The following is a 23225-nucleotide window of genomic DNA, read 5'->3' as shown; positions in this document are numbered from 1 at the left end:
CATACACTGGCAGCATGTTCTCACCTACTGCCTGTGCCTGGGGTGCCGTCCCTCATGCCCTGCTCAGCCTGGTGACCTGCACAGCTACCAACCTTTCATTTCCAGGATAAAAGTATGCATGCTGAATTATTCTCCATTAAATGGCAGTGCACAGCAAGCCCTGCTTTGTGCCAGCATGGGACCAGCGGCTCTTTGCACATGCACGTCCTCGCTGTGTGTTCGGGGTGGGCTTGCTGTGCAGATATGGTGCACTGTGATTTACTGCCCATATGCAGCATTACGTCCTCTCTGCGCATGCACAGCATGCTGTGATTTACTGCAGGCATTAATGCTTACCTCTCTGCACATTCACAGCTTGTCTGGTTTTATGCCCGTGCTCAGTGCAGGCTCTCTGGCAGTGCAAAGCATGGCCCTATTTATACAGTTGGCTCTTCCACTTCTTTGGCTGACTTGCTGCTCACGTGTGCCTCTCCAGGAGGCACAGTCTGCCCAACTGGCCACTTGCACACAAGGTGGTCTCCAATTTACCATCTTGCAATGGATGGGCACTCCATGTGGTGTAGCATGGCCTCTGTGTGCTCATGACATCCTGATCTGTTGCACTTGTGTTAGTGGCAGGTCCTGGTTTCTCATGAGGTGCTGTGCAGCCTCTGCACAGGTGCAGTGCAGCGCTGTTATCTGCATGTGTGCAAGCACTGTCATTGTGTTCCGACATCTAAGCAACCCCCCCTTCCTAAATTTATGGTACAGACTGCAGGCTCTGTGCGGCATGGAATTCCCTTTACATTCTACACATGGTGCCTGTCTGACTCTTCTCTGCCCATGGCCATCTGCTCTGCCCCTTGTAACCGTGCCTCTCAAGGGTTGAGATGCAGCCTTACACCACTACCCTGGCTGATGACCTGCTCTGGAAACTGGGCTGCAAAGGTGTTACAGTCCAGTCTCTGGAGGGGCAGCAAGATGCGGTGTCCTGTGAATGTCATTTAACCAGAGCTCCAGGTGCCATCCAGGTGGCACGTCATATTCCAGAGCAGGCAGGAGACTAAGCTGAGGGGATGTTCCCAGTGCAGTCCTACAAAGTGCCCCTCTTTGTTGAAGATCCCTCCAAAATCCACCTTCAGGCCCTGTGGCGGTGTCCCTGTCTGCCTGCAGACTGAATGGTAATTCACGTTTGCAATTGCTACCCCTGCTATCAGTGCTGTGATAATTGTCCCCACTGGGCTGGTCCTGCCCAGGACCATTAACAGCAAGATCCTTTTATCAAAGTATGTCTCATTCCTGTCTTGGCAGCTCCAGTAAATGTCTATTACTGAGGCTGAACGTCTGTAGCGGCACCTCTGTAGTGGGGGCTGATTTTGATATGCTTGCAGGGTTCTTGGCATGTGGGATGTGCTCCCCCCAGCTCTGCCATCCATTCGGCAGTGCAGCTGCTATGCCAGCAGTCTCTACCACACGGAGAGTGGAGCAGGTGATCCCTCCCTGATGGCAGAAACGATGCTGATTTCCATTTAGATAGAGGAATTTCAATCTCAGCTTGACGTCTCCTTGCAACTCAAGACCCAAATTTCCAATTTGCTTCATTGTGTGAAGCCAGATGCTCTCTGCTGGCTTGGGAGCTGAGACACGTTTAAGGTGCTAGCACAAGAAGACAGTCAACAGCTGTTTATCCATTTTTAGCTCCCTGGGGCAGCTTGCACATATGGCTGCATGGCTCCTGACACACGCTGACATCCACTGCCCTGCCTCAGAAGTCAGTCCTGGCACCAATGCTGCTTAGTATCTTCCTCAATGACACTGACAGCAGGATCGAGTGCGCCCTCATCAGTTTGTGGATAACACCAAGATGTGTGGCGTGGTTACAAGCCCAAGGGATGGGATGCCATCCAGAGGGACCCAGACAGGCTGAGCAGTGGGCCCAGGAGAACCTCATGAGGTTCAACAAAGCCAAGTGCAAGGTCTGCACCTGAGTCAAGGCAACCCCCACTGCCAATACAGACTGGGGGATGAAAGGATTGAGAGCAGCCCTGCCCAAAAGGCTGCTGGACATGAGGCAGCACTGTGCCCTCACAGACCTTATGGGTGTCTGTCTATATCCTGGACTGCATCAAATGAAATGTGGCCATCAGAGTTGGGGGGGTGGGGGGATGTGTGAATCTGCCCCTCTGCTCTGCACTCTGAGACCTCACCTGGAGTTCTGCATCCAGATGGGGAGTCCTCAGCACAGGAATAACATGGAACTGCTGGAGCACACCCAGAGGAGGGCCACAAAAAAGCTCTAAGGGATGGAAAACCTCCATACAAGGACAGGTTGAGAGTTGGGGCTGTGCAGCCTGGAGGGGAGAAGGCTCCGAGGAGAACTAAGAGTGGCCTGTCACTAAAGTATCTAAAAGGGTTGTAAGAAAGGAAGAGACAGACTCTTCATCAGGGTCTGCTGTGACAGAATGAGGGGAAATGGTTTCCAACCAGGACAGGGCAGATTTAGGTTGGATATAAGAAGTTTTTTACACTAAGGGCAGCGAGACACTGGCACAGGGTGCCCAGAGAGGCGCTGGAGCCCCATCCCTGCAGACACCCAGCGCCAGGCCGGGGGGCTCCGAGCACCCGATGTGCTGTGAGATTCCCTGTGCATTGCATGGAGCTGGACCAGATAATGTTTACAGGTCCTTTCCGACTCAAACAATCCTGTGATTCTGTGGTTTTATTAAAGGCACAGACAGAAACCTTCCAGTTCTCCATGAGCGGGGAACGAAGGAAACGGACCAAAAGCCGCCCTGACGAGCCGGGCGAGACTCGGCTGCCGCCTGCCGGCTGCGGGAGCGATGGGCCGGGGTGGAGCCGGGCGCTGAAGGGGGCGCCTTGCTGTGAGGGGCGGGGATTCGGGATCCGGTTGGCGGCTGTGGCGGCAGCGCGGGGCGGCCATGTCGGGCGCGGCGATCGGGAAGGCGGCTGTGACGGCGGCGGCGACGACCAGGCCGCGGCGGAAGGTGCTGAGCGCGGAGGAGGCGGAGCTGTTCGAGCTGGCGCAGGCTGCGGGCAGCGGGCTGGACCCGGAGGTGTTCAAGTGAGCGGCCGTGCGGGGCGGGGCGGGGCGCGAAGGAGGCTCCCGGCCCCGCGCTGATCCCGGCCCGCCCGCAGGGTGCTGCTGGACCTGCTGCGCATGAACGTGGCGCCGCTCGCCGTTTTCCAGGTGCTGAAGTCCATGTGCGCGGGGCAGCGGCTGCCGGCGGCCTCCGAGAGCGCTGCCCCCGCCGCACCGCTCCCCGACAGCCGAGGTAGGGGCCGAGCGGCGGGCCCGACCCTCTGCGCGTCTCCCCCGGCGTCCCCCGAGGACCCGCCCGCCTTCTTCTCCGCCCTGCGGCCCCCGCGCTTCGCCCACCAGCCGCCCCGCTGCCTCTCGGCGCCGCCCGTCGCCCGCGCCGCCCCGGGGCCGCCCGTCGGCGCTCCGGCGGCCGCTCCGCAGGGCCGGGGGCTCAGGGCCGCGCGGCGGGGGCTGCGGCTGCCGGCCCGGGGGGCGGCCCCGAGGGGGGCGCGGGGCGCCCGCTCCGTGTGAGGCGCCGGGCCCGGCCCCAACGCGGCTCCTCGGGCCGTGCCCGGATCCGCAGTGGCGGAGCCCTCGCTTCTCTCGTGCTGAAGGCCGCAGCGCGGAGGGGCGCGGGCCCAACCGGCGGGTAGAGGCCGGGGAGCGGTGCGTGCGCTGGCGGGTTGCACGGTGCGCTTCGCTGCTCCGCGCTGCAGCCTCCGCTGTGGGGCCGGGCTGGATCGCTCGGCTGTGCGGACGGAGGAGGCCGAGCTGGATGCTGCCCTTGCGTTCTGTCCTCCCTCGCTCTCGGTGTTTCTGAGAACTGCCAGGTGTGACCCGTGCCCTGCAGATGGGCGCCTCCTTCCTGCTGGAGAAGATGCTCTCGGGTGCAGGTTGCCCGGTGAGAGGACACTGAGCAGCCTCCTGTGTGTGGCTGAGGGGTGACTTTAATATACACAGGGGAAAAAGAGGACGACTTCTTGAGCCAAGTGAGGGAGGTACAGCAATTGGATGTTCTTCTAGTGCCGGGCCACTGCTGCGAGGACAAACTTGGTCTGCCCTTATCACTTGCCTCCTGTCAGCCTGAGGTGCTGAAATGTATTAAAGAAATAGCAAACTTCCAGGGGTTAGTGTCAGTCTTGGGGCCTTCAGTCAGTTCCTTCTCCATCCATGCAGGAGCATCTTCTGCTCAGGTGCTGCCTGCTCTCTGTGTCCCTGTGCTACCTGCCTTCCAGGCTTGTGTTGTTCCTTAAAACCAACACATCAGTGTCCTTGAGTATGTTGTACTGAGCTGGTGAAGTGCAGGGGAAGCTCAGGCACTAGCTCTGTTACTTGAGGGAAATACAGTATTAAATTGGTCTTTTGTGTGTCTCATTGCTGCTTTATTTCATATTTCTGCATTATTTCGTGAGGCTGGAACATAGCTGCAGGGCCAGTTGATGTGCTGCGTCACTGGATCACACACAGCTACTAAGACAGGAGGATTGTGCCCATCAAGCCACTGTTCCAGTGTTTTGTGGTGTATCTGCAGTGAACGCTGGGCTCAGTGCTGCTGGCAGGGGGATGCTTTGCTCTCCTGTCTGCTGGTAGGCAGCGCTTGTGCTGCTTTGCTGGCAGGCTTGGTTTTACCAGCTGCATCTGGATTTTAGGGTTTTTTTGTTGGTTGGTTGGTTTTTGTTTTTTAATGTTCTCGGAGGCTTTGCTGCATCAGGACTCAGAGCAGGAGCTGACTTTGAATGAGAACTCTTTCTGGTTTCTATCAGCCCAAGCAAGGTTGCCGTCAGCCAGACTTAATAATGATGAACAGCAGCTAATTTCTTTGTGACTAAAATCACCACTGACAGACCAGCCCTCAGAAAATTCTTTGGGCAGAACTTGTCATGGCAGCGTTTTGTTGCGAGCACCCTTATTTCTGTGACTAGAAAATCCCCTTAACATTGAGAAAAGTGGACGTGGTTCTTTCTTCTTTTCCTTTTACCTCCCCTTCCCCTCTTCCTTCAGGACCTCCTTTTGAGGATGTATTTATGCAGCTTCTCAGGTGGGAGATGTCTGTCCTTGCTGTCACTCAGCCACAGAGGGGCTGCCTTAGCTGAGTGATCACCCTGACCTCAAACGCAGTTGCATTTCTGTATGACTTGTGTCAGACACCACAGGTGATGTCCATACTTGGAGCAATGTGCCTGTAGTATCAGAGGAAGATGTTTAATATTTCTGGTTGAAGGTCGTGAAAACAGACTTCCAGAGATGGGGTCTTAGTTTGTGATGGTGTAATGCAGAACCAGGCCGACAGTGCCAACCTTGTGTGTCTTTTACTGCACCTTTGACCTTTACTAATTTTCTCTCCTTAAACTGGGGAAGCAACTAGTTAGCTCAGACTGAAGAGGAGGAGGAATCAGGCTTCCTCGTTCCATGAGCTTTCTGGTTCTGGGCACAGTCCATCATCAGTGGCCCAGTTCAAGAGTTTGGGGTAAGTGCTAACAGGGTGACTGGGGTTATCCAATTTGCTGGGTCAGTTCTGCAGGAGCATTTGGTTTGCCTTGCCTCCTTTCCCTTTAGGAACTGCTGCGGGGAAATGGAACCAAAGCTGTATCTGCTGCATGCCCTGCCAGCTCCTGTTGGAAGATGCTCCTTCTGTTTAAGAAGAGGATGGTGTGGCTTCTGCACAGGACAAGGCATTGGGAAATGGGAGATGCCCACTGCTTAGCTGAGGCTTGTCTGCTGACCAAGCCAGAGCTCCTTGCGCTGATGTAGAGTGCAATGATTGTCCTCTATAAGCTTGCCAAGCTGCTTTGCACGGTGTTCTTTGGTGCTGCCTGTCTGCCCTTTCTGCTGTGCTTCCTCCTTGGTCAGAAGACAGACATGCGACTGCAGTAACTGAGGTCCTGTAAACATGCACTGAGGCTGTTCCCTCTGAGTTTTATCAGTAGCAGCGAGGTACTGGCGAAGGCTTCTCAGCTCATCATGATGCAGGGAGGTTTTTCAAAGCAGGAGAAGATTGTTTTGCTGATCAGTGTGACTGGGATAAGGGTGAGGAGGGGCATTGCTTCCTTCCTGTCATCCTTGTAGTAGTTATTTCAGCTTTCTTGCAGCTAAATCTCTTAAGCAGTAGGGAATCTAGTACAAATGACTTTGTATTGTGTTTTCCCATAGAATATAACCACTTTAAACTGTGGTGTTCTGCTTGGAATTGTTCATTGGTGACAATTCATAGCTGTCTCAAAATAACTGAGTACTGGAGCATCTGTCTGATGTGTTAAGCTTTGTCACTGTAACTGACTTGGTGCTTGTTTTAAAGGGGAAGGATGTGATTTGGGCAATTTCTCCCTGTTCATGCAGGGGAGACGTGTAAACACCTGTAAGGACAGTGGCACTGGTTTTAGTCTAGACGAGGCATGTGTATAATTCACTATTTATTTAAATGTAATTTTCCTTACATATTGTTTCCATGGCTGCTTTTCACATTGTGCCTCTTTACCCTCAAGCCACTGGTGGTTTCTCTGTGATTTTCTACCTCTATTGACAGGCATTTTTCAATACTCTTCTCTTTCTTCCCCCTGGATTAATGAATATTTTTTGATGACCCTCACAGTCTTTTCATCTGGTTTTCCACATTTCCCCTCTCTCCAGCCCAAGTGTATTTCATAAAGTGGCTTTCCAGGGCTTTGCCCAATTCATTTTTAGTGCCAGATGAGCTATTAACATGAAGTTGCTTTTTTGTCCCACGGCTTCTGGGTTTTTTTCAAGCTGTGCTCGGCATTTTAGGATGACCGCTGTTGTTGTAAGGACCCCCTGTGAGAGAAGCAGAAGCTAATGGTTTTGAACAGGCTGCTGTTCAGTAAGAAATGCTCTAAAATCCTATTCCTTGAAGGTTATTGAATAGGAGCTGACACTTGGTATGTTAATTTAAGCTTGCAATTGTAGTGCTGTCTAATAATCCAGTTGAATACCTAGCTTGAAGTTGTAAGCTTCCTTCAGGTCTTTTGTGGCCTATGTAGGTCAACTTTGTGTTACCTCTCCAACTTCTCCTCAGGTGTGTGTGTGCAAGAGAACACATGTGTTTAAGTAATGACCCACTGCTCCGTGTAGCTTAATGCACGCTGTCTTAGATAGCTGTTTTCGCAGGTGTATTTGATAACTATTTTTCCTCTTCCTTGGTTTCAAGACTGTTCCAATGGATTATTTGAAACACACTCTGCCAATCTTTCCAGGCTTCCTGACTGTGTCTTTACAGGGAGGCTGCTTTAACAGGGATGCTGTCTTGGCTCTCAAAAAGCCCTGCATGACACATGAGTATGTGCTGTTAGGAATATTTCAGCAACTTTGGAGACCTGAAAACCCAGCAGATCGAGAATGAAGAGCCATAGCTACTTACTAAAATTGCTTTGAAGAATGAGGTCGAGCTGTATAAGTCTCATCACTATTCTCACCTCCAGTGGGTGGGCAAAAGTTGAGTCCTGGTAACCACGTCGTGATTGCAAGAAAGTGGGATTTCCACTCTTACAGGCTGTTTTTACATCCGCACTTAATTTTTGAGGAAGGCCAGCTTGCTTGCTAGGCCCCATGTAAGCCCTACTGTGAGACAAGAACAGGAGCAGAATCTGAGGGAGTTTAAAGCCCAAGCACACTTTGTTCTGGCCTTTTTGAATGGGAGAGAGTTAGCACTGAACTAAATGGGGCACACACATCTTCTTGTACTGTGTCAGGTTCTTGAGAAGGTGCAAATTCAGCTGCTTTTTTGGGGGATCGTATTTGGGCAGATGTGTTTGACTTGTCTCTCATTTGACATGGCTTGCATTCATTATTTGGCTTACAGTTGTTGCAGGATGGTGAGACACATGCAGGATAAGGGCATCTGGTGTCAGCGAGCGAACTATCAGTGGAATCCTTTTGCTACTCTGTTGTACTTGAGGCGCAGAGTTTTTGGTAGTAAACTTCTGGTATCACCTATAGTGTTTTAACTGGCAGGTTCACCAACCATGTCTGTCATTGCGTACTTTACGGGCTGCTCTGGTTTGGTGCACAGTTCTAGAGATGGTGCTTCCAAAAATACAGTTGGTTCTTATGCTGTTGAAGTTACTGATTTGTTTTATTGTGATTTCAAGGCTGAGAGAATGGAAGGCAGCATGTGTTTTGTCTGAGAATAGCTTTCTTTTACGAAGAGATTCTTTCACCCCAAGTTTTTTCAGCTAGGTCAGAAGATCAAGGGCCTGGCTTCTGGTGGCACTATGGTACAATAGTTTGTACACAGATGTGGTTAGAGACCACGTTTCAGGCTGGGGACATGCACTCTTTCTGGATATATGCATACAAGGAAGGGGAGAACCCTCATTTACATAGAGATGTACTGGACTGCTAAAAGCATCACAGTGAACTCCAATCCTTTGTGCCAGTTTTTCTCTTAAACACCGTGAGATCATGTATTGCCTTTGTGCAATTTGTTTATTTCCATTGACACTACTCACATTACTCAAACTGCTGACATGCTTACAAGCTTGAGCTGTACAAATCAAAAGTGCAAGTCTGGTTGGCTGGCTTGGGCTGATAACTGCTGGTAGATCACTAGTGGGATTTACAATAAGAGACATTATAGAACACCTGATTTGGCTGGGATAAGTGAATGTATTTCTTTTGCTACTCTAATCCATTAAATTTTACGGGTAAGATGGGGCCACATACTCTTTTCTTGGAAGGTCTCAGGTTTTGTTTCCTGCACTGTGAGGTGTTAGTTTGTGGTACTGATGTGAGTGCTGCTCTCAACTACTCCAAGGAGATGGGACAGTTGGGTAAGTAAAGGAGATGTACCTGCAGTCCGTGCCCTTTGGTAGCACAGATGTTCCAGGATGATCCAGATAGACATGGAGACTCTTGTGTGTGCAGAAGCTAGTGGCATTCTGGAGGTTGGTTTGCAGCACGCCTTTGGTTTGCAGCACGCCTTTGGTTTGCAGCACGCCTTTGGTTTGCAGCATGCCTTTGGTTTGCAGCACGCCTTTGGTCTGCAGTCTTTTCCCTCTTGCTAAATCTGGCAGGGTGGGCTGTGTGGCCCTTGCTTTGTTCAACTCTGACCTTTCTAGCCATTGGCTTCTCTGTTCTGTCACATTACACTGCAGACAGAGATGGTCATTTGTGCATATGGAAGGGCAGCTCTTCCTAACGCAGTAAGAAAAGTTGAGAGTAGCTCATAGAGGCATCTGGGCTCCTGGAAATTGCAGCGATAGGAAACCTGAACTTGTGCATCAAGTCACAAGTGATGTGAGCAGAAAGGTTTCTTAATCCCCAGAATTTAGTGTCTACAGGCTTCAGAAAGAAGCGGGCAGTGGCACATCATTTCACTTATCCCAGACTTGAGGTGTTTGATGCTCTTCCTGTTCCTGATTTGCTGTTTGCAGTGCTGGTCTTCCTGTGCCAAATGAAAGCAAGTATTTAAAGAACAAAGTGGCTCATTACTTTGTAGATTAAAACGAATTTCTAATGCTCCTACTGCAACTCATTTTGTTGTTGTGGCCCTGATTTCACAATTTCGCTTTCCATGTTGGATGCTGTGACATCTAATACATCTAATCTAATTGTCCTTTTGCATGACTTCTTAAAGAACGCTTGCAGCTTAGGTGCTGTATGGGTGACACACGGGGCTGATGCTAGTGTATGCTTTTATTCATTCAGGGAGAAATAAAAGCAGTTCTGCTGTCAGCGGGACCCAGGTTCTGGTGGAAAGGAGTGGCCAGGAGGGACCTGCCCAGAGGATGCCTCGACAGCCAAGTGCAAGTCGGCTGCAGAAAGCGGGAGCTTCTGGAAAGAGCAGCGGAGGCAACAGTAGCTAAGACCTTGGAAACAATTAATTTTGATGTTTGAAGGTGTATATAAGCTGTGCCAATGTAATTGTTTATGTTGTATCTATTAAACTGGCAAACGTTATTTGTAACTCACGGATTATGGCTGGTTTCTTTTCTTATTTATTCTTATTTCCCAAAATTCTGTTGACAATGCAGATTGCTTGGTGCTCTGTGAAGGTTTCTGGTATGAAGAAAGATGCGGGACGCCTAGAAATACCTGAAATAGTGCTGAAGTTGCTCTGGAGTGGTCATAACTCATTTACATCCCGGTGCTTCTCACTGCCTCCTTCCCTATGACTCAGTTTAATATATTCCTTCTAGTTTTATGAGCTGAAAAATCTGCTGGGCTGCATGAAGAGTGGGGTAGTGTCACAGTAGGTCATTTATTGTTAAAGAAAGAGCCTTGCAGTGATGGGAGCTTGCACTGGAAACCTGACTGTCCAATGGGGCTATTTCCTTGTTCTTTTGCCGATGATGGCCTTGTCACTCCATGTGTATGTTCAGGTGGGTTTTAGCATCTTACCCTGAAAACCACTTTGGCCCCTCACACAGTGTGTGATACAGTAGTCCTAATGATGCTAATGTGATTACTCATTGTTAAGAACTCATTTCCATGATGAGCGAGGTTAAAGAAGGGTTATGCCAGTTAAAAGAAAAGCTTTATCACTTAGTGTAAGGTCCAGCTAAGTGGATTTATTAGAGTTCAGTGTTGGCTGTAAAACAAGGGGGAACAGGCTGTGAGGGTAAAGAAACTGCAGAGCTCTGCAACGCCGTGGAGGTGTGCAGGGAGAGGTGGAGAGGGAGGAACAGAGGAGACTGGTAGGAAAGGATCAGTCTGAAGTATTACTGTTACATACTGTTTACTCAGTATGTTTATTCCTGAAGCTGGTTCTAGGAGGGCCAGGACAACATGAGGGATGAAAAGTGTTATGGTTGGCAAGGACTAGCATGGAGAGGAGCAAGGAAGGCTGGGGGTGGTAGTGACAAGAGCTAATGCTGGTCTTTCTTGACTGTTTCAATGGGGGAAGTGGAAGGACTGGGGCTGTCCTTGTTGCAGAAATAAGGGGTGTTTTTGGGAGTCACAGTCCTGAGGCTGCAAGGAGGCATGTTAATAGATGTCTGTGGTATAGGCTTTGCAGACCCCTCCGCTCGCCCCACAGGGGAGCATTCCTTGGAACTGTGTTTTTGTGGGAAGGCAAGGATCCCCTTGGAAGTGGGTTGCAGATGGGCTTCCCTGCATGGTACAACATTTGGTGACATGATTAATGGCTCATCTTCAGACTGAAGAGGAGTGGTGGAACAAGGGTAAGCAAGTGGACACCGGGAATCATCTCAGTGCCAGAAAACTGCCTACCTGGCTGCATTCATGCCTATCCCATGGGCACCCATCATGACGGTCAATGAAAGTGGTGCTTCACCTCTTGGGCTGAGGAGGATCACTGCTGAGGGATGGTGTCCATGTGTGCTTGGTAGTGAACATCAAGCTTGGTCAGCCATTGAGTGGGACAGGGGCTTGTGGGCTGGGTATTGCATGTAGCCTATGTCAGTCAGTACTCATACCCAGTTCCAGTCTGGGTGTTGGGAGGACCAGAAGGGCTTGATCTGGGGACAAGGGAGTTTTGGGGCCAGTTGTGAGACCTGCTGTATGTGCACGTGTGTGTGTGTGTGCTTGTGATGAAGCAGCAGGTGGAGCAGGGTGGCCTAGAAGGCAGCTGACAGGGCAGCGATATGAAGTGCAGGCAGGAAACAGTAATCTCTAGGTATAAGGGGGGAAGTAGGCTGTCAGTAGCAGAGTGGCGCAGCGGAAGCGTGCTGGGCCCATAACCCAGAGGTCGATGGATCGAAACCATCCTCTGCTAGAAATAGTTTTTTTTTTTTTTTCCCGCGGTTTTAGTTTAAAGAACAACTTCCCCGCACACCCTGCATGGCGAGGTACCGGTGTAGGGCGGTGCGAATCTGAGGCCGCCCGCCGGCTGAACAACGGCGAAAAAACGGGGGGGAGGAGAAAAAAAAATCAGCAAAAGAAATTCTTCACTGGCCCGTACGGGGATCGAACCCGCGACCTTGGCGTTATTAGCACCACGCTCTAACCAACTGAGCTAACCGGCCCCTTACATACGCGACTCTTTACAGCCTTCCTTATAGAAACAAGAGCTGCGCACCAGCAGAGGGCGTCTCACACGTCTGGGTTGTGAGTCCTGCGTGCTTCCCTTGCACGACTCTGCTGTTCTAATGGAGCTGCTCCCTGCCCACCCTCTCACCCATGGCCTCACTGCCCTGCCCAGCTGCAGCAAAGTACTCCTATGCTGTATGTCAAATGACTGTCCCATTTGCTGTGTGTGAGGGTTTTGAACTTCTCCTGGGGACTAGAACAAAAGTTATCTGCCATATTGCCAAAAGCTGAACTCCATAAACACCCATCTCAGTTGTTCTCAGGTTTTTGGCCGTCTGGTGTTAGCTGCCATTCTGCTATTGAGATTTGTCTTTGTGTAGGAGCTCAGGAAAATAGATAATTGTGCAGAATGTTAAAGAATGGAGACAGGTGCATTTTTACACAAGTTCCTTAAAAATGTGGGGGCTTGGTTTTGGCCTTATGCTGGGTTTCTTGCAGTGACTGCCTGTCTTTCTTCCCCTTTGCTTCCACATCTCATTTTGAATGGGTGCAGGGAAGTGGAGGGGACCTCTTAGGGGCTGGTGTTACATCTGTGATACACAGATGTTCTGGTTAATCTATCTCTTCTTCTTGACTCTCAAAGGTAATAATGGCTGTTCAGCACAGAGAAAAATGCATAAAATCATATAATGGTTTGGTCTCTGAGGGGTCTTTAAAGATAATCTAGTTTCAGCCCCTCTACATGGGCAGGATCACCTCTCACTAGGTCCCACTTGATCCCACTGTCTGCCTCATTATTAATGATGTTAAATATTACCAGTCCCAGTATGGACTCTCCACCTGGATGTAAGTCCTTTGACCACAGCTCTCTGGATGCAAGAATCCAGCCAATTTCTTATCTGCCTAACTTTGTTTGTTTGTCCAGTCTCAAGCATTTCCTAGTACTTGCTCCTCAATTCTCACATTGTTGAAGCCAGACAAAATAGAGGCAGAGATGCACAAAAGAGGTATGAATTACTATTTCCAAATCAAGTGTCCACAGACAGCAATCTCTCAACCCTCTGGTAGCACTTGATGTCAGAGAGAGCTGTAGAACTCCTATGAAATATGGCCTGTCGGTGAATGTGATGGCAAGAGGGCAGTGCGCTGGGACAAACAGCCACACACCAATATGGTTAAATATAGCTGAGTCAACTTATTGCCCAAAAAGCCATACTTTTATATCAGACAGACGAGGGTGTTAGAAAATCACACACACTAATTGGAGGAAAGCAATTGCAATAACAACCCTAAAGCCCCCATTCAAAGCTGCGAGCCATTCATTCTTTTCCTAGAGGTGCCCTTGGTTCTCATGCTGTTTATCCTGCTCCGCAGCTGATGCTCTGTGAAGTCCTTATCTTGCTCCATAGCTGCTGCTCTGTAAAATCCTTCTTGTATTACCACAATGGCCCTCTACAGGTCCATGGGAAGACACAGTTCTTGCATCAAGTGCAGAATGTAAGCCACGGCAAAGCTCTGTCTACTGGATCTTCCACCCATCACTTTGCCAGGGTGCTCTTCCAATATTTTGTCACACAGGCAAGTCATATGCAGACATCCTCATGTCTGTGACATGTCATAGCATCATAGAATGGCCTGGTTGAAAAGGACCTTGAAGATCATCTAGTTTCAACCCCTCTGCCATTGGCAGTCAGCCACCAGCCCAGGCTGCTCAGAGCCACATCCAGCCTGGCCTTTAATGCCTCCCAGGGATGGTGCATCCACAGCCTCCTTGGGCAACCTGTTCCAGTGCATCACCACCCTCTGGGTGAAAAACTTCCTCCTAAGATCCAACCTAAACCTCCTCTGTCTCAGTTTAAAAACATTCCCCCTTGTCACTATCACGCTATAGAAACAGCCATTCCCGCTCCTGCTTATACACTCCCTTCAAGTACTGGAAGGCCACAATGAGGTCTCCTTGGATGCCTCTCTTTCCCAAGCTAAACAAGCCCTGTTCTATCTACCTTTCTTCATAGGAGAGGTGCTCCAGCCCTCTGATCATCATGTCCCTCCCACTGCACAGTCTGAGAGCCCAGAGAAGCCCTCCTCGTAAAGAAGTTCTTTTTAAGACAGATCTTCCCGGTCATGCCTTGTGATTTATCACTCTACTGCTACACTACAAAACACCATTTTCCTTCATTTCCATATTCCCTTACTACACAGATGTGCCTAGAGTTGCGTTTTGTCTCTGATGCAGCTGTGAACTGGTCTTGAGTAATTCTTCCTGGTGTTGGTTTGTAATTCTGTGATACAGCAATACTCTCTTCTGACAACCTGTGGCATCACCTTGATTCAAAAGCCGTCTGCACATGGTGGGCAAGCACATAGAGATGGCCCAGCATGAGTAGGTGGGCTGAACCAAACAGCCTCCAGAGATCCCTTCCAACTTCAGCCGTTCTGTGTTTTTATGACTTCTTACCTCATTTGGGCTTATGGGAAACTTACATCTTTTTATGTTGGAACCAAAATAGGGTGAAGTAGGAATTTTATAGAAATGCTAGATCTGTCTTCAAGCCACCAAATCAAGCTTCTTTCAACTGTTCAACCAAATCACTCCTGAAATATTGATACTCAAATTGACTGCATGCTGACTTACCTATAGGTACCTACAATCAGATGTCATCATCTTGAACTCAATTCCATCCAGCTCCTAGTCATCTGAATTTATCTGGTTCCTGTTTACAGTGTGGTGGGAGGAAATGATTTCTCTGGAACACATCACGTTACTATGCCAGCCATCTGTTGGCATCTTCTTTCTGTATATTGGAGTCAAGCATTCTTATGACAGTGATTTATTTTGCACTAGCTTGAGAGCAAACCAGTGTGTAGAGAAAGGACAAAAGTTTAAGCATATCGTAATTAATACACTGACTTTGTGGCTCATTTCTGTAGTTTCTATAATATTCTGGACAGTTTCATGAAGCCTATTTATTCAGTACATAGATGATGTACATTTCTCAGTATTTTCCAGGAAGAGGTAAAATCTCCAAACTTTGAGAAATGTCCAGACTTTCAGGAAAGCGTTAATTCTCCTGTTTCAACCTTCAAACTGTGAGCAACTTTTAGAAAATAAGTGAAACCCTCTGGGCAGAGGCATCTTGCTGAACAGTCTCCTTCCAAATATCTTCCTTAGAGCATGCTTTACTTCTTTGTTTCGTAAGCTGTAGATGATTGGGTTCAGCATAGGAGTTACTACTGTATAAGAAAGAGCCACCACTTTCCTCTTTACCAAGAATCTGGACCTTGGCCTTAGATGTATCAAGCCAGTTGTACAGTAGAACAGTGTCACCACCACCAGGTGAGCAAAGCAGGTGAAGAAAGTTTTGCATCTTCCTTTGGAGGATGGCATTTGGAGGATGGTGTGGATTATCCGGATGTAAGAGGCTGCTATCAGGATAAATGGGATCAAAACAATTGTAACAGTAGCATCAAATACAAGAAGCTCAAATAAGTGCGTGTCTGAACAGACCAAATCAAGAACAGGAGCAATATCACAAAAGAAGTGCTCAATCTCTTTAGAGCCACAAAAGGGATAGCTAAATAGCCAGCCAGTGAGTCCTGCGGAAAATGGAATACCAGCAATCCAGCATGCTACAACCATATGAAAACACACTCGCCTGTTCATGCTGGTGGTGTAGTGCAGGGGATGGCATATAGCCACGTATCTGTCATACGCCATGGCACTCAAGAGGAAGCACTCAGAAGTGACAAAGAATATGACAAAGTAAAGTTGCAGGGCACAGGAAGAAAAAGAGATGATCTTTCTCTCCAACAACAAATCCATCAGCATCTTGGGCACTATGTTTAATGTAAAGCAAATTTCAATCAGGGCCAGGTTTTTGAGAAAATAGTACATTGGGGTGTGTAAGGCAGGATCAGCAGTTGCTACTAAAATTATGAGAAAGTTCCCTGTTATTGTGATTAGGAACATGAGAAGGATTCCCTGAAAGAGAAGAACCTGAAGAGGAGCGAGGCAGGAGAACCCCTGCAAGGTGAAGTATGTCTGGTTTTTGAGCCCTGGTTCTTCATCAGCTTCCATGTCAAAGAGGAACCCAGCCTGTATCAGCCAATGAAAAAGAGATGAAGAAGAAAACTCTTTATGAGGATGAATATAAAGCAGTGAGCTTCTCTGAAATCAATTCCATTATTAAGTGGGAGAAACAATTCTAAATGGAGATATAACATTTTGAGAGGTACACTAGAAAAGCAACTTGTCATGAAAACAAGGCAACAAGAGAAACAATGAGCAGAAGAGCTAGGATTTCCCTTAATGTCTGCCTGCTTTCCTTCTAAATTAAGCTAAAATATTGCCACATCTACTTCATATTTCAGTTCTACTGGTATTTTCTCAAAAGTAATTTTGTCAACAATTAGTGTTTTTCATTTTCAGTGTGTGAAATAAGAGTTTATTTCATGCTGACCTGCAACCCAACTAAATTCTCTGCTTCAAAATTTTCATTTTTTGAAAAACTATTTTTTCCCTGTTCTCATACATAAGCACATATATATACATACATAGATTTCAAATAAACAAGGCCAAATAAAATTGTTGAATGTACAAAGTTTTGTATGCTCTCGTCATTACTAACATACAAAACAATGACCTGCTTACTTATTTATTTTAAATCTAGCATTGCTCTTTTTTTCAGTTCCATTGGACATTTTGTAATGAATTCATTATTGTAAGAAATTTTCCTCTTTTAGATCATCTGCAACCTACCAGCCTGTATTTAGCTATCTAAAATTTAGATGTCCATGTTCAATATAGAAATTTGAAGTATCTTCTCATTTGCACCAGCTGGAAAGTAAATCAGAAACCTATACTGTATTTCTCATCAAGTCTCATTATCTTCATTGGAATCACTGTCTGGGAATGCCTATCTCTGTTCATTAGGACAGAAAGGTGCAGCTCTCTGAATTGCAGAAAGCAATATTACCTGAGGAAGTCTATACCTGACAATTTGCAACATCAGCTTTGATTATCAGTGCTGACTGACTTCCTCTTGTGTCTTCATGGTCAAATTATACAACACAACCCCCTTCAGGATATTACCACCTTGAGTGTTTTTTCCTTTGATCATCTCAGTGGCCCTATTCTGAACTCCTTTCCATTTAATGGTTCTTTTACGTATGGAGGGACACCAGAATGGAATACCTTTCTCCATGGGTGGCCTAGCAAATGAAAAGCAGAAGGAAATGAGGGCATCCTCATTCTGCAGCTCTTTCGGCTGCAGAAATGGTTACTGTTCTCCTCTGCAGGGACACTCTGTAGGCTCATGCTCAGCTTGCCATACACTGGGACTTCCACATTTCTTTCTGAAGAGCTATTCCCCAGACTGCCAATGCCAGTCTGATTCACCTCTTGTGCCAGAGCCACAATTTGGCATTTGTCTTGCTCTAGCTTCATAAAGTTCCTGCATATGGACTATCCCCTATCCTCCAATTGTTGTAATCTGGAAACTCCTGAAGATGTTCTCCATCACATCTTCCCAGTCACTGATGGAGATGCGAAGCAGCATTACTCCAGATCAACCCATGAAAAATGCCTCTCACAGCCAGATAGTATCTAGACTAGGCTATTGAATCTACCTGTGGAAGCTTGATGGTCCAGGCAGTATTTTCACTCACCTATTAGTTTTCTCATCCGACTTCTATCTTCTCATTTTGGCCACAAGGCTATTGTGTCAAGAATCATTAAATGCCATTCGTCACTCTCCCCTGTGGCCACTCATCACAAACACACTCACTATCTGAATGTCTGAGAAATGTTTTTGTATTATTTCTGCAAACATTCATATGACTAACCAGCAGCTGAGATTCCCATTTGAATTTCCTTTACAATCTATGAATAGGAACAAGAACACTCAGATGTTACTTTGTTTATCCTTCAGAAGTAATTTAAAATATGCTAATTGTCAGATGTACTTGATTAGCTTCCATCTCAAAGTAAAATCTTACTAATATACAATGTATATGTTAGTAATATATAGAAAATAATAGATTTAGTAATATAAATAAAATAATAAGTATTGCTTGGTCATTATTGTATGCATTGAAGTTACTTGTATGTAGTGTTCAGATGCATGGTATTCTGCTCTTTAAAATGTAAACTGTTCTTTCTTGAGTCATCTATACTAGTAAAAATTTTCCTGAGAGTTTTTGCTACCAGGAAGATTAGGAAATACTGGTATACCTCAATTTTTTGGAGAAGTCATCTGAAGCTTATGATATGATGCCTCCATTCATGATTTTAGCTTCTGAGATACCTTCTTCAGTCTTTCGGGCAACACATCAGATCTGTGAATAGTTTTGTGATGGATCCTGTAGAGAAGGAGAGTTTTGGCTGTTCTGAATGGTGTCTTACATTGCTTTCTCAGATCTGAACTCCTCTCTGGATTAATTACTGAGTATACTCAGAAGACAAAACATCTCCCCTGGTACTGAAGTAGACTATGAACCACATAACTTAGCGAAAGTTGTGTGAGTCTTTTTTTTGAGTCTTTTTTTTTTTTTTAACGTATAGAAATAACAAAGTTTGTTAAGGGAGGTAAAGAGTGATGTGAGTGTGGTGGCCTCACCTGGCTGCTCTGGCCCAGAACTGCTCCTGTCCAGCAGATAGGACCTGGCCTGGTGACCAGAAACGAGACTCTGCTCAGGCTGGGGGATGCGTCTGCCACCTCCCCCTCTGAATGTTCAATTGACAGCAAAGCTCAGCATGTGTCATACAGGCTGGCAGAGACACAGAGAGGACACTAACATGACCAGCCAGAAAGGCTGCCCTGGAAAGAGCTGCCTTCAACAACACTTACACACAGGACTTATGTAAATGTAGACATTTCCTCCTCTATGGCTGGTAGTGGTAGAAGTTCATTAGTGAAGACACACACATAGCACCCTCTAGGTTCACAACCACACACATTCTCACATCCTTCAAGGCGCATGGCTCCTCTATCCATCCAGCACTCCCTGCCTAGATCTTTGAGTACTTACATGGCCCTTCTCTCTGCTCAGTACCCCATCTGCATCCCAGGCCCCCTTACTCACTTCATGGGTCACCTACTCACTGACCAGATCAGCTTGAATTTCACTTCTGCTCAGACCCAAGGCCTCAGCTACTTGCTGGCTGGTCCAGCTTCATGTTTTGCAGGGAGAAAATTAGAAAAGCCAAATCCCAGCTAGAACTGGAACTCAGCCTCTAAGGTGAAGGACAACAAATATTTCTATAAATATATCAACAGTAAAAGGAGGGCTAGGGAGAATCTCCATCCCTTGATGGACGCTAAGGGCAACATGGTTACCAAGGATTGGGATAAGGCTGAGGTACTTAATGCCTTCTTTGCCTCAGTCTTTAATAGTAAGACTTGTTACTCCCTGGGCACACAGCCCCTTGTGCTGGTAGATAGGGAACAGAATAGGCCCTGCACAATCCATGATGAGATGGTTTTGGACCTGCTCTGAAAGCTGGATGCTCACAAGTCCATGAGACCAGATGGATTGCACCCTAGAGTGCTGAGGGAGTTGGTGGATGTGGTAGCCAAGCCATCCTCCATTATCTTTCAACAGTCCTGGCTAATCAGGAATGCGCCAGTGGACTGGAAACTGGAAAATATGATGCCCATCTTCAAAAAGGGCTGGAAAGATGATCCTGACAGCTACAGTCTCACCTCGGTGCCAGGGAAGGTTATGAAATGGATAATCTCAGGGGACATCATGGATCAATTAAAGGTCAATCAGGGGATCAGGCCCAGTCAGCAGGACTGGGGAAGTAATGCTGCCCCTGTACTCAGCACTGGTGAGGTCTCATCTCAAGTAGTGTGTTCAGTTTTAGACACCTCAGTACAAGGACATGGAGGTGCTGGAGCAGGTCCAAAGAAGGCCAACAATGCTTATGAAGGGCTTGGAGAATACTACCTATGAGAGGAGATTTTAGGAACTTGGACTGTTTAGTCTGGGGAAAAGGATGCTAAGGAGGGACATTATTGCTCTCTTCCAATATCTGAAAGGTGCTTATGGTGAGAGTGGGGTTGGTCTCTTCTCACTGGTGACAGGACGAGGGGAAATGGCCTCAAGTTGCACCAGGGGAGGTTTATATTGGATATTATTAAAAACTTCTTTACAGAAATGTTAAGCACTGGAATGGGTTTAACAGGAGGTGGTTGAGTCGCCATCTCTGAACATGTTTTAAAACTGTTTGGATGTGGTGCTCAGGGACATAATTTAGAGGAGGGTTGTTAGTTAGGGTACTATGGTTAGGTTGTGGTTGGAACTGATGATCTTTAAAGTATTTTCCAACCTGAGCAATTTAATGATTCTATCATATGCTTTGCTGGCTATTTCAGCTTAGAATTTTGCTACTGAATACACACATGTATTCTTCACATGCTGGACAAGAGAAGACACAGACACTTGCCCCCCAGCAGCTGGCACCACGCACAAGGGGTGTGACCAACAGCCCAGCTTCAGCCACAGGTTTGAGCCCCACACTTGCCTCATTTGCGCTGGTTCCCTTCAGCAGCTGGTTTGGAAGCACACACCTTTCCTGCCCTAGTGGCCAGGAGTAGGGTACTCCACTTGAGTAGTAGACATCACAGGCTGGAGCTTCCAATACCCTGATCTGACTCCAGTTGCTGGCACCCAGTCCACTCATACCAGTTCTCCCAGCAGTTGGAAAAAGTCCTGGCTAATCTGACCTACTGTAAATATATACTATGTGACAGACAGATGTGACAGCGTTCTCGAGTTACAAACCCCGATGTTTTACATATCCAAAAACTAGGCATACAAAATTGATCAAACAAACCACCCTCAAACAAATTTTCTCACTTTCTTTATTTGGAGTTGAGAGAGTCTAGATAACTGTCTGGGTTGTAAACACTGACAACACAGATGTAAAAACTAAAAGTAATCTAGAACGTAACATTAGTAATGAACTGGACTATCCACTATAAACTGAGTTTCATCTTATTCTGAATTTAAGCTGGGTGTGTGCCTCGGTGGCGTAGTGGTTGAAGACGCCGCCTTGCAACACTGGGGCCCAGAGCTCGAATCCCCCCTGTGGCGCAAGTGGTAGAAGTGCTGCTCTGCTACACAGAGGCTCGAATCCCGGGGGCTGGACTCGATGATCTCTAAGGTCCCTTCCGACCCGCACGAAACTATGAAAAGATAGGAAAACGTAGGAAAGAAGACACTATGTGCAATAATCTATTAATTTATAGCTTTATTTTGCATACTTTACAGAGTTCACTACATATTCTCTCTTTCTTGGTAATACCTGTCACCCCAAATTGATAGCAAGACTCTCCACACATCTTGTATCTCTCCTTATTTATTTTTTAGATGTACAGTGATGTATTCTCAAGTTGTACTAAAAATAACTTTATCCATATGCCATGAAGTTGTACCTTTAAGTCATCAAGGACTATCTCATTTTATATTTAAAGTTCAAATCAACTATCTGAAACCCAGTAATGTACTTGCCTTTTTTCGCAGAGTTTTCTTTACCTCTTTATTCCTCAGTGTGTAGATGAGGGGGTTTAGCATGGGGGTGATGATGGTGTAAAAAACAGACAAAACTTTGTTTGGAGATATTTGAATACTGTGATGAGGAAGGACATAGACAGCTAATATTGACCAGTAAAAAAGTAATACCACAAGAAGATGCGAAGAACAGGTGGAAAAGGCCTTTATCCTTCCAGTGGAAGAAGGAATTCTCATGACTGTAATAATGATGTAGAGATAGGATGAGAAGGTCAAGAGAAATGGAGGCAGGGAGCATACACCTGCCACAAAAGAAGTGACAAGTCCCACCATGTGAGTGTCACTGCAGGACAGTTTCATCATTGGAAAGGAGTCACAGAAGAAATGTTCAATTTCATTAGGGCCACAGAAATCTAAGTCTGAGATCAGGAATGTTAATATAGAATTAGACAGAAAACCACTTACCCAAGATGCAGCACCTAGCTGGAGACAGAACTTGTGGTTCATAAGGAATAAATAGTTCAGGGGTTTGCACACTGCTAGGTACCTATCATAAGACATGACTGCTAGAAGATAACATTCTGCAGCTGCCAAGCAACCGAAGAAATAGTACTGTGTAAAACAACCGACAACTGATATACTTCTGTCTCCACTCAGATAACTGAGCAACACCCTTGGCAAGATGTTTGAGCTGCAGCAGATATCCAGGCAAGACAGATTGCTCAGGAAGAAGTACATCGGGGTGTGAAGAGACCGATCAGCTACCACCAGTACAATGATGAAGGTGTTCCCTGTTATGGTCATAATATAGGTCATCAGGAACATTAGGAAGAGAAGGCAATCCAGCTCAGGGCCATTTCCAAATCCAAGGAGAATAAACTCTGTAACAACTGTTTTGTTTTTCCATTCTAGTTGTGACATAACTTTTCTTAGTGATGACAAAGGAAATACTGCATGCTGCGCTTGTGCAGATCTGCACCAGCAGAGGTGAATCACTCTTGATGTTGCTGCTTCTGAAACGCACCACTCACTGCCTCACAGTCCTCAGATCTGCTGTTTGGTCTCCATAAGTGTTCAGCACACACTGATGAATGTCAGTGGATAAATTTTTTTCTGTATGGAGGAATACAATGACACACTTTTGCTTTGAACACACTTCCATGTGTTGTGGCTTAATCTGGAGGGTGGCTCAGTGCCACACAGTCGCTCACTCACACCCCTGATTCTCAGTGGAGAAGAGAGCTGGAAAAGAACAAAAGTAAAAATGGCTTGATATAAAATTGTTTTCTAAGATAAAGAAAAGGAAAAAGATAATAGTTATGATGATGATATATATTTATATCTATAAAAATGCATGTAACAATAGACATACAAGCAATTCCTCACCACCCCTTGACCGCTGCCCAGCTAAGCCGCTGAGCAGCACAAGAGCCAGATGAACTTTCACTCTTTTCAAAACCACGTGATGTCGTATAGTATGGAATACCCCTTTGGCCTGTTTAAGTCAGCTGTCCTAACTCCATTCCCTTCCAGCTCCTTAGTCCCTTCACTGAGGACGGCCTTGGCTCAGTACAACACTACTTAGAATTGGCGTGTTATTAACACCATTTTTTTTCCTAGAACCAAAACATAACATCATTCCAGGGACTCTGAAGAAAAATCCATCCCAGCTAAAACTAAGACACCATGTCAGACACCATTCTGTCAGAGTGCCCCTCTGCTGCCATCTGTTACATGGCAAGAAAAC

General features: G+C 46.8%; 3 protein-coding genes and 2 non-coding genes across 6 annotated transcripts; 2 read left to right on the top strand and 3 right to left on the bottom strand.

Annotated features, from left to right (window-relative positions):
- Positions 1-2686: 2686 nt before the first annotated feature.
- On the top strand, positions 2687-9942 carry LOC107318614 (mitotic-spindle organizing protein 2-like). Of its 2 annotated transcripts, XM_015872668.2 has the most exons (3): positions 2723-3061; positions 3136-3272; positions 9680-9942. In XM_015872668.2, exons 1-3 carry the CDS (start codon positions 2919-2921, stop codon positions 9835-9837), a joined length of 438 nt encoding a protein of 145 aa, XP_015728154.1. In that variant the 5' UTR covers positions 2723-2918; the 3' UTR covers positions 9838-9942. The 2 variants fall into 2 exon arrangements, with proteins under 2 accessions (XP_032302657.1, XP_015728154.1); XM_032446766.1 differs by lacking the exon at positions 9680-9942 and having other exon boundaries at positions 2687-3061; positions 3136-4393.
- A 1694-nt stretch (positions 9943-11636) lies between these two features.
- Positions 11637-11708, top strand: TRNAM-CAU. The gene has a single exon. It is a non-coding gene; the product is annotated as a tRNA-Met (tRNA).
- A 176-nt stretch (positions 11709-11884) lies between these two features.
- On the bottom strand, positions 11885-11958 carry TRNAI-AAU. Its single transcript has one exon. It is a non-coding gene; the product is annotated as a tRNA-Ile (tRNA).
- Positions 11959-14977: 3019 nt separating this feature from the next.
- LOC107318615 (olfactory receptor 10A7-like) lies at positions 14978-16075 on the bottom strand. Its single transcript, XM_032446939.1, has one exon. The coding sequence runs from the start codon at positions 16038-16040 to the stop codon at positions 15039-15041; it is 1002 nt and encodes a 333-aa protein (XP_032302830.1). The 5' UTR covers positions 16041-16075; the 3' UTR covers positions 14978-15038.
- A 5128-nt stretch (positions 16076-21203) lies between these two features.
- LOC107318673 (olfactory receptor 1020-like) lies at positions 21204-23219 on the bottom strand. The gene has a single exon (XM_015872793.2). The coding sequence runs from the start codon at positions 22397-22399 to the stop codon at positions 21452-21454; it is 948 nt and encodes a 315-aa protein (XP_015728279.1). The 5' UTR covers positions 22400-23219; the 3' UTR covers positions 21204-21451.
- Positions 23220-23225: the final 6 nt, after the last annotated feature.

This window comes from Coturnix japonica, chromosome 10 (genome assembly GCF_001577835.2).
Source record: "Coturnix japonica isolate 7356 chromosome 10, Coturnix japonica 2.1, whole genome shotgun sequence".
NCBI lineage: Eukaryota > Metazoa > Chordata > Aves > Galliformes > Phasianidae > Coturnix > Coturnix japonica.
This window is presented reverse-complemented; position numbering and strand designations above follow the sequence as displayed.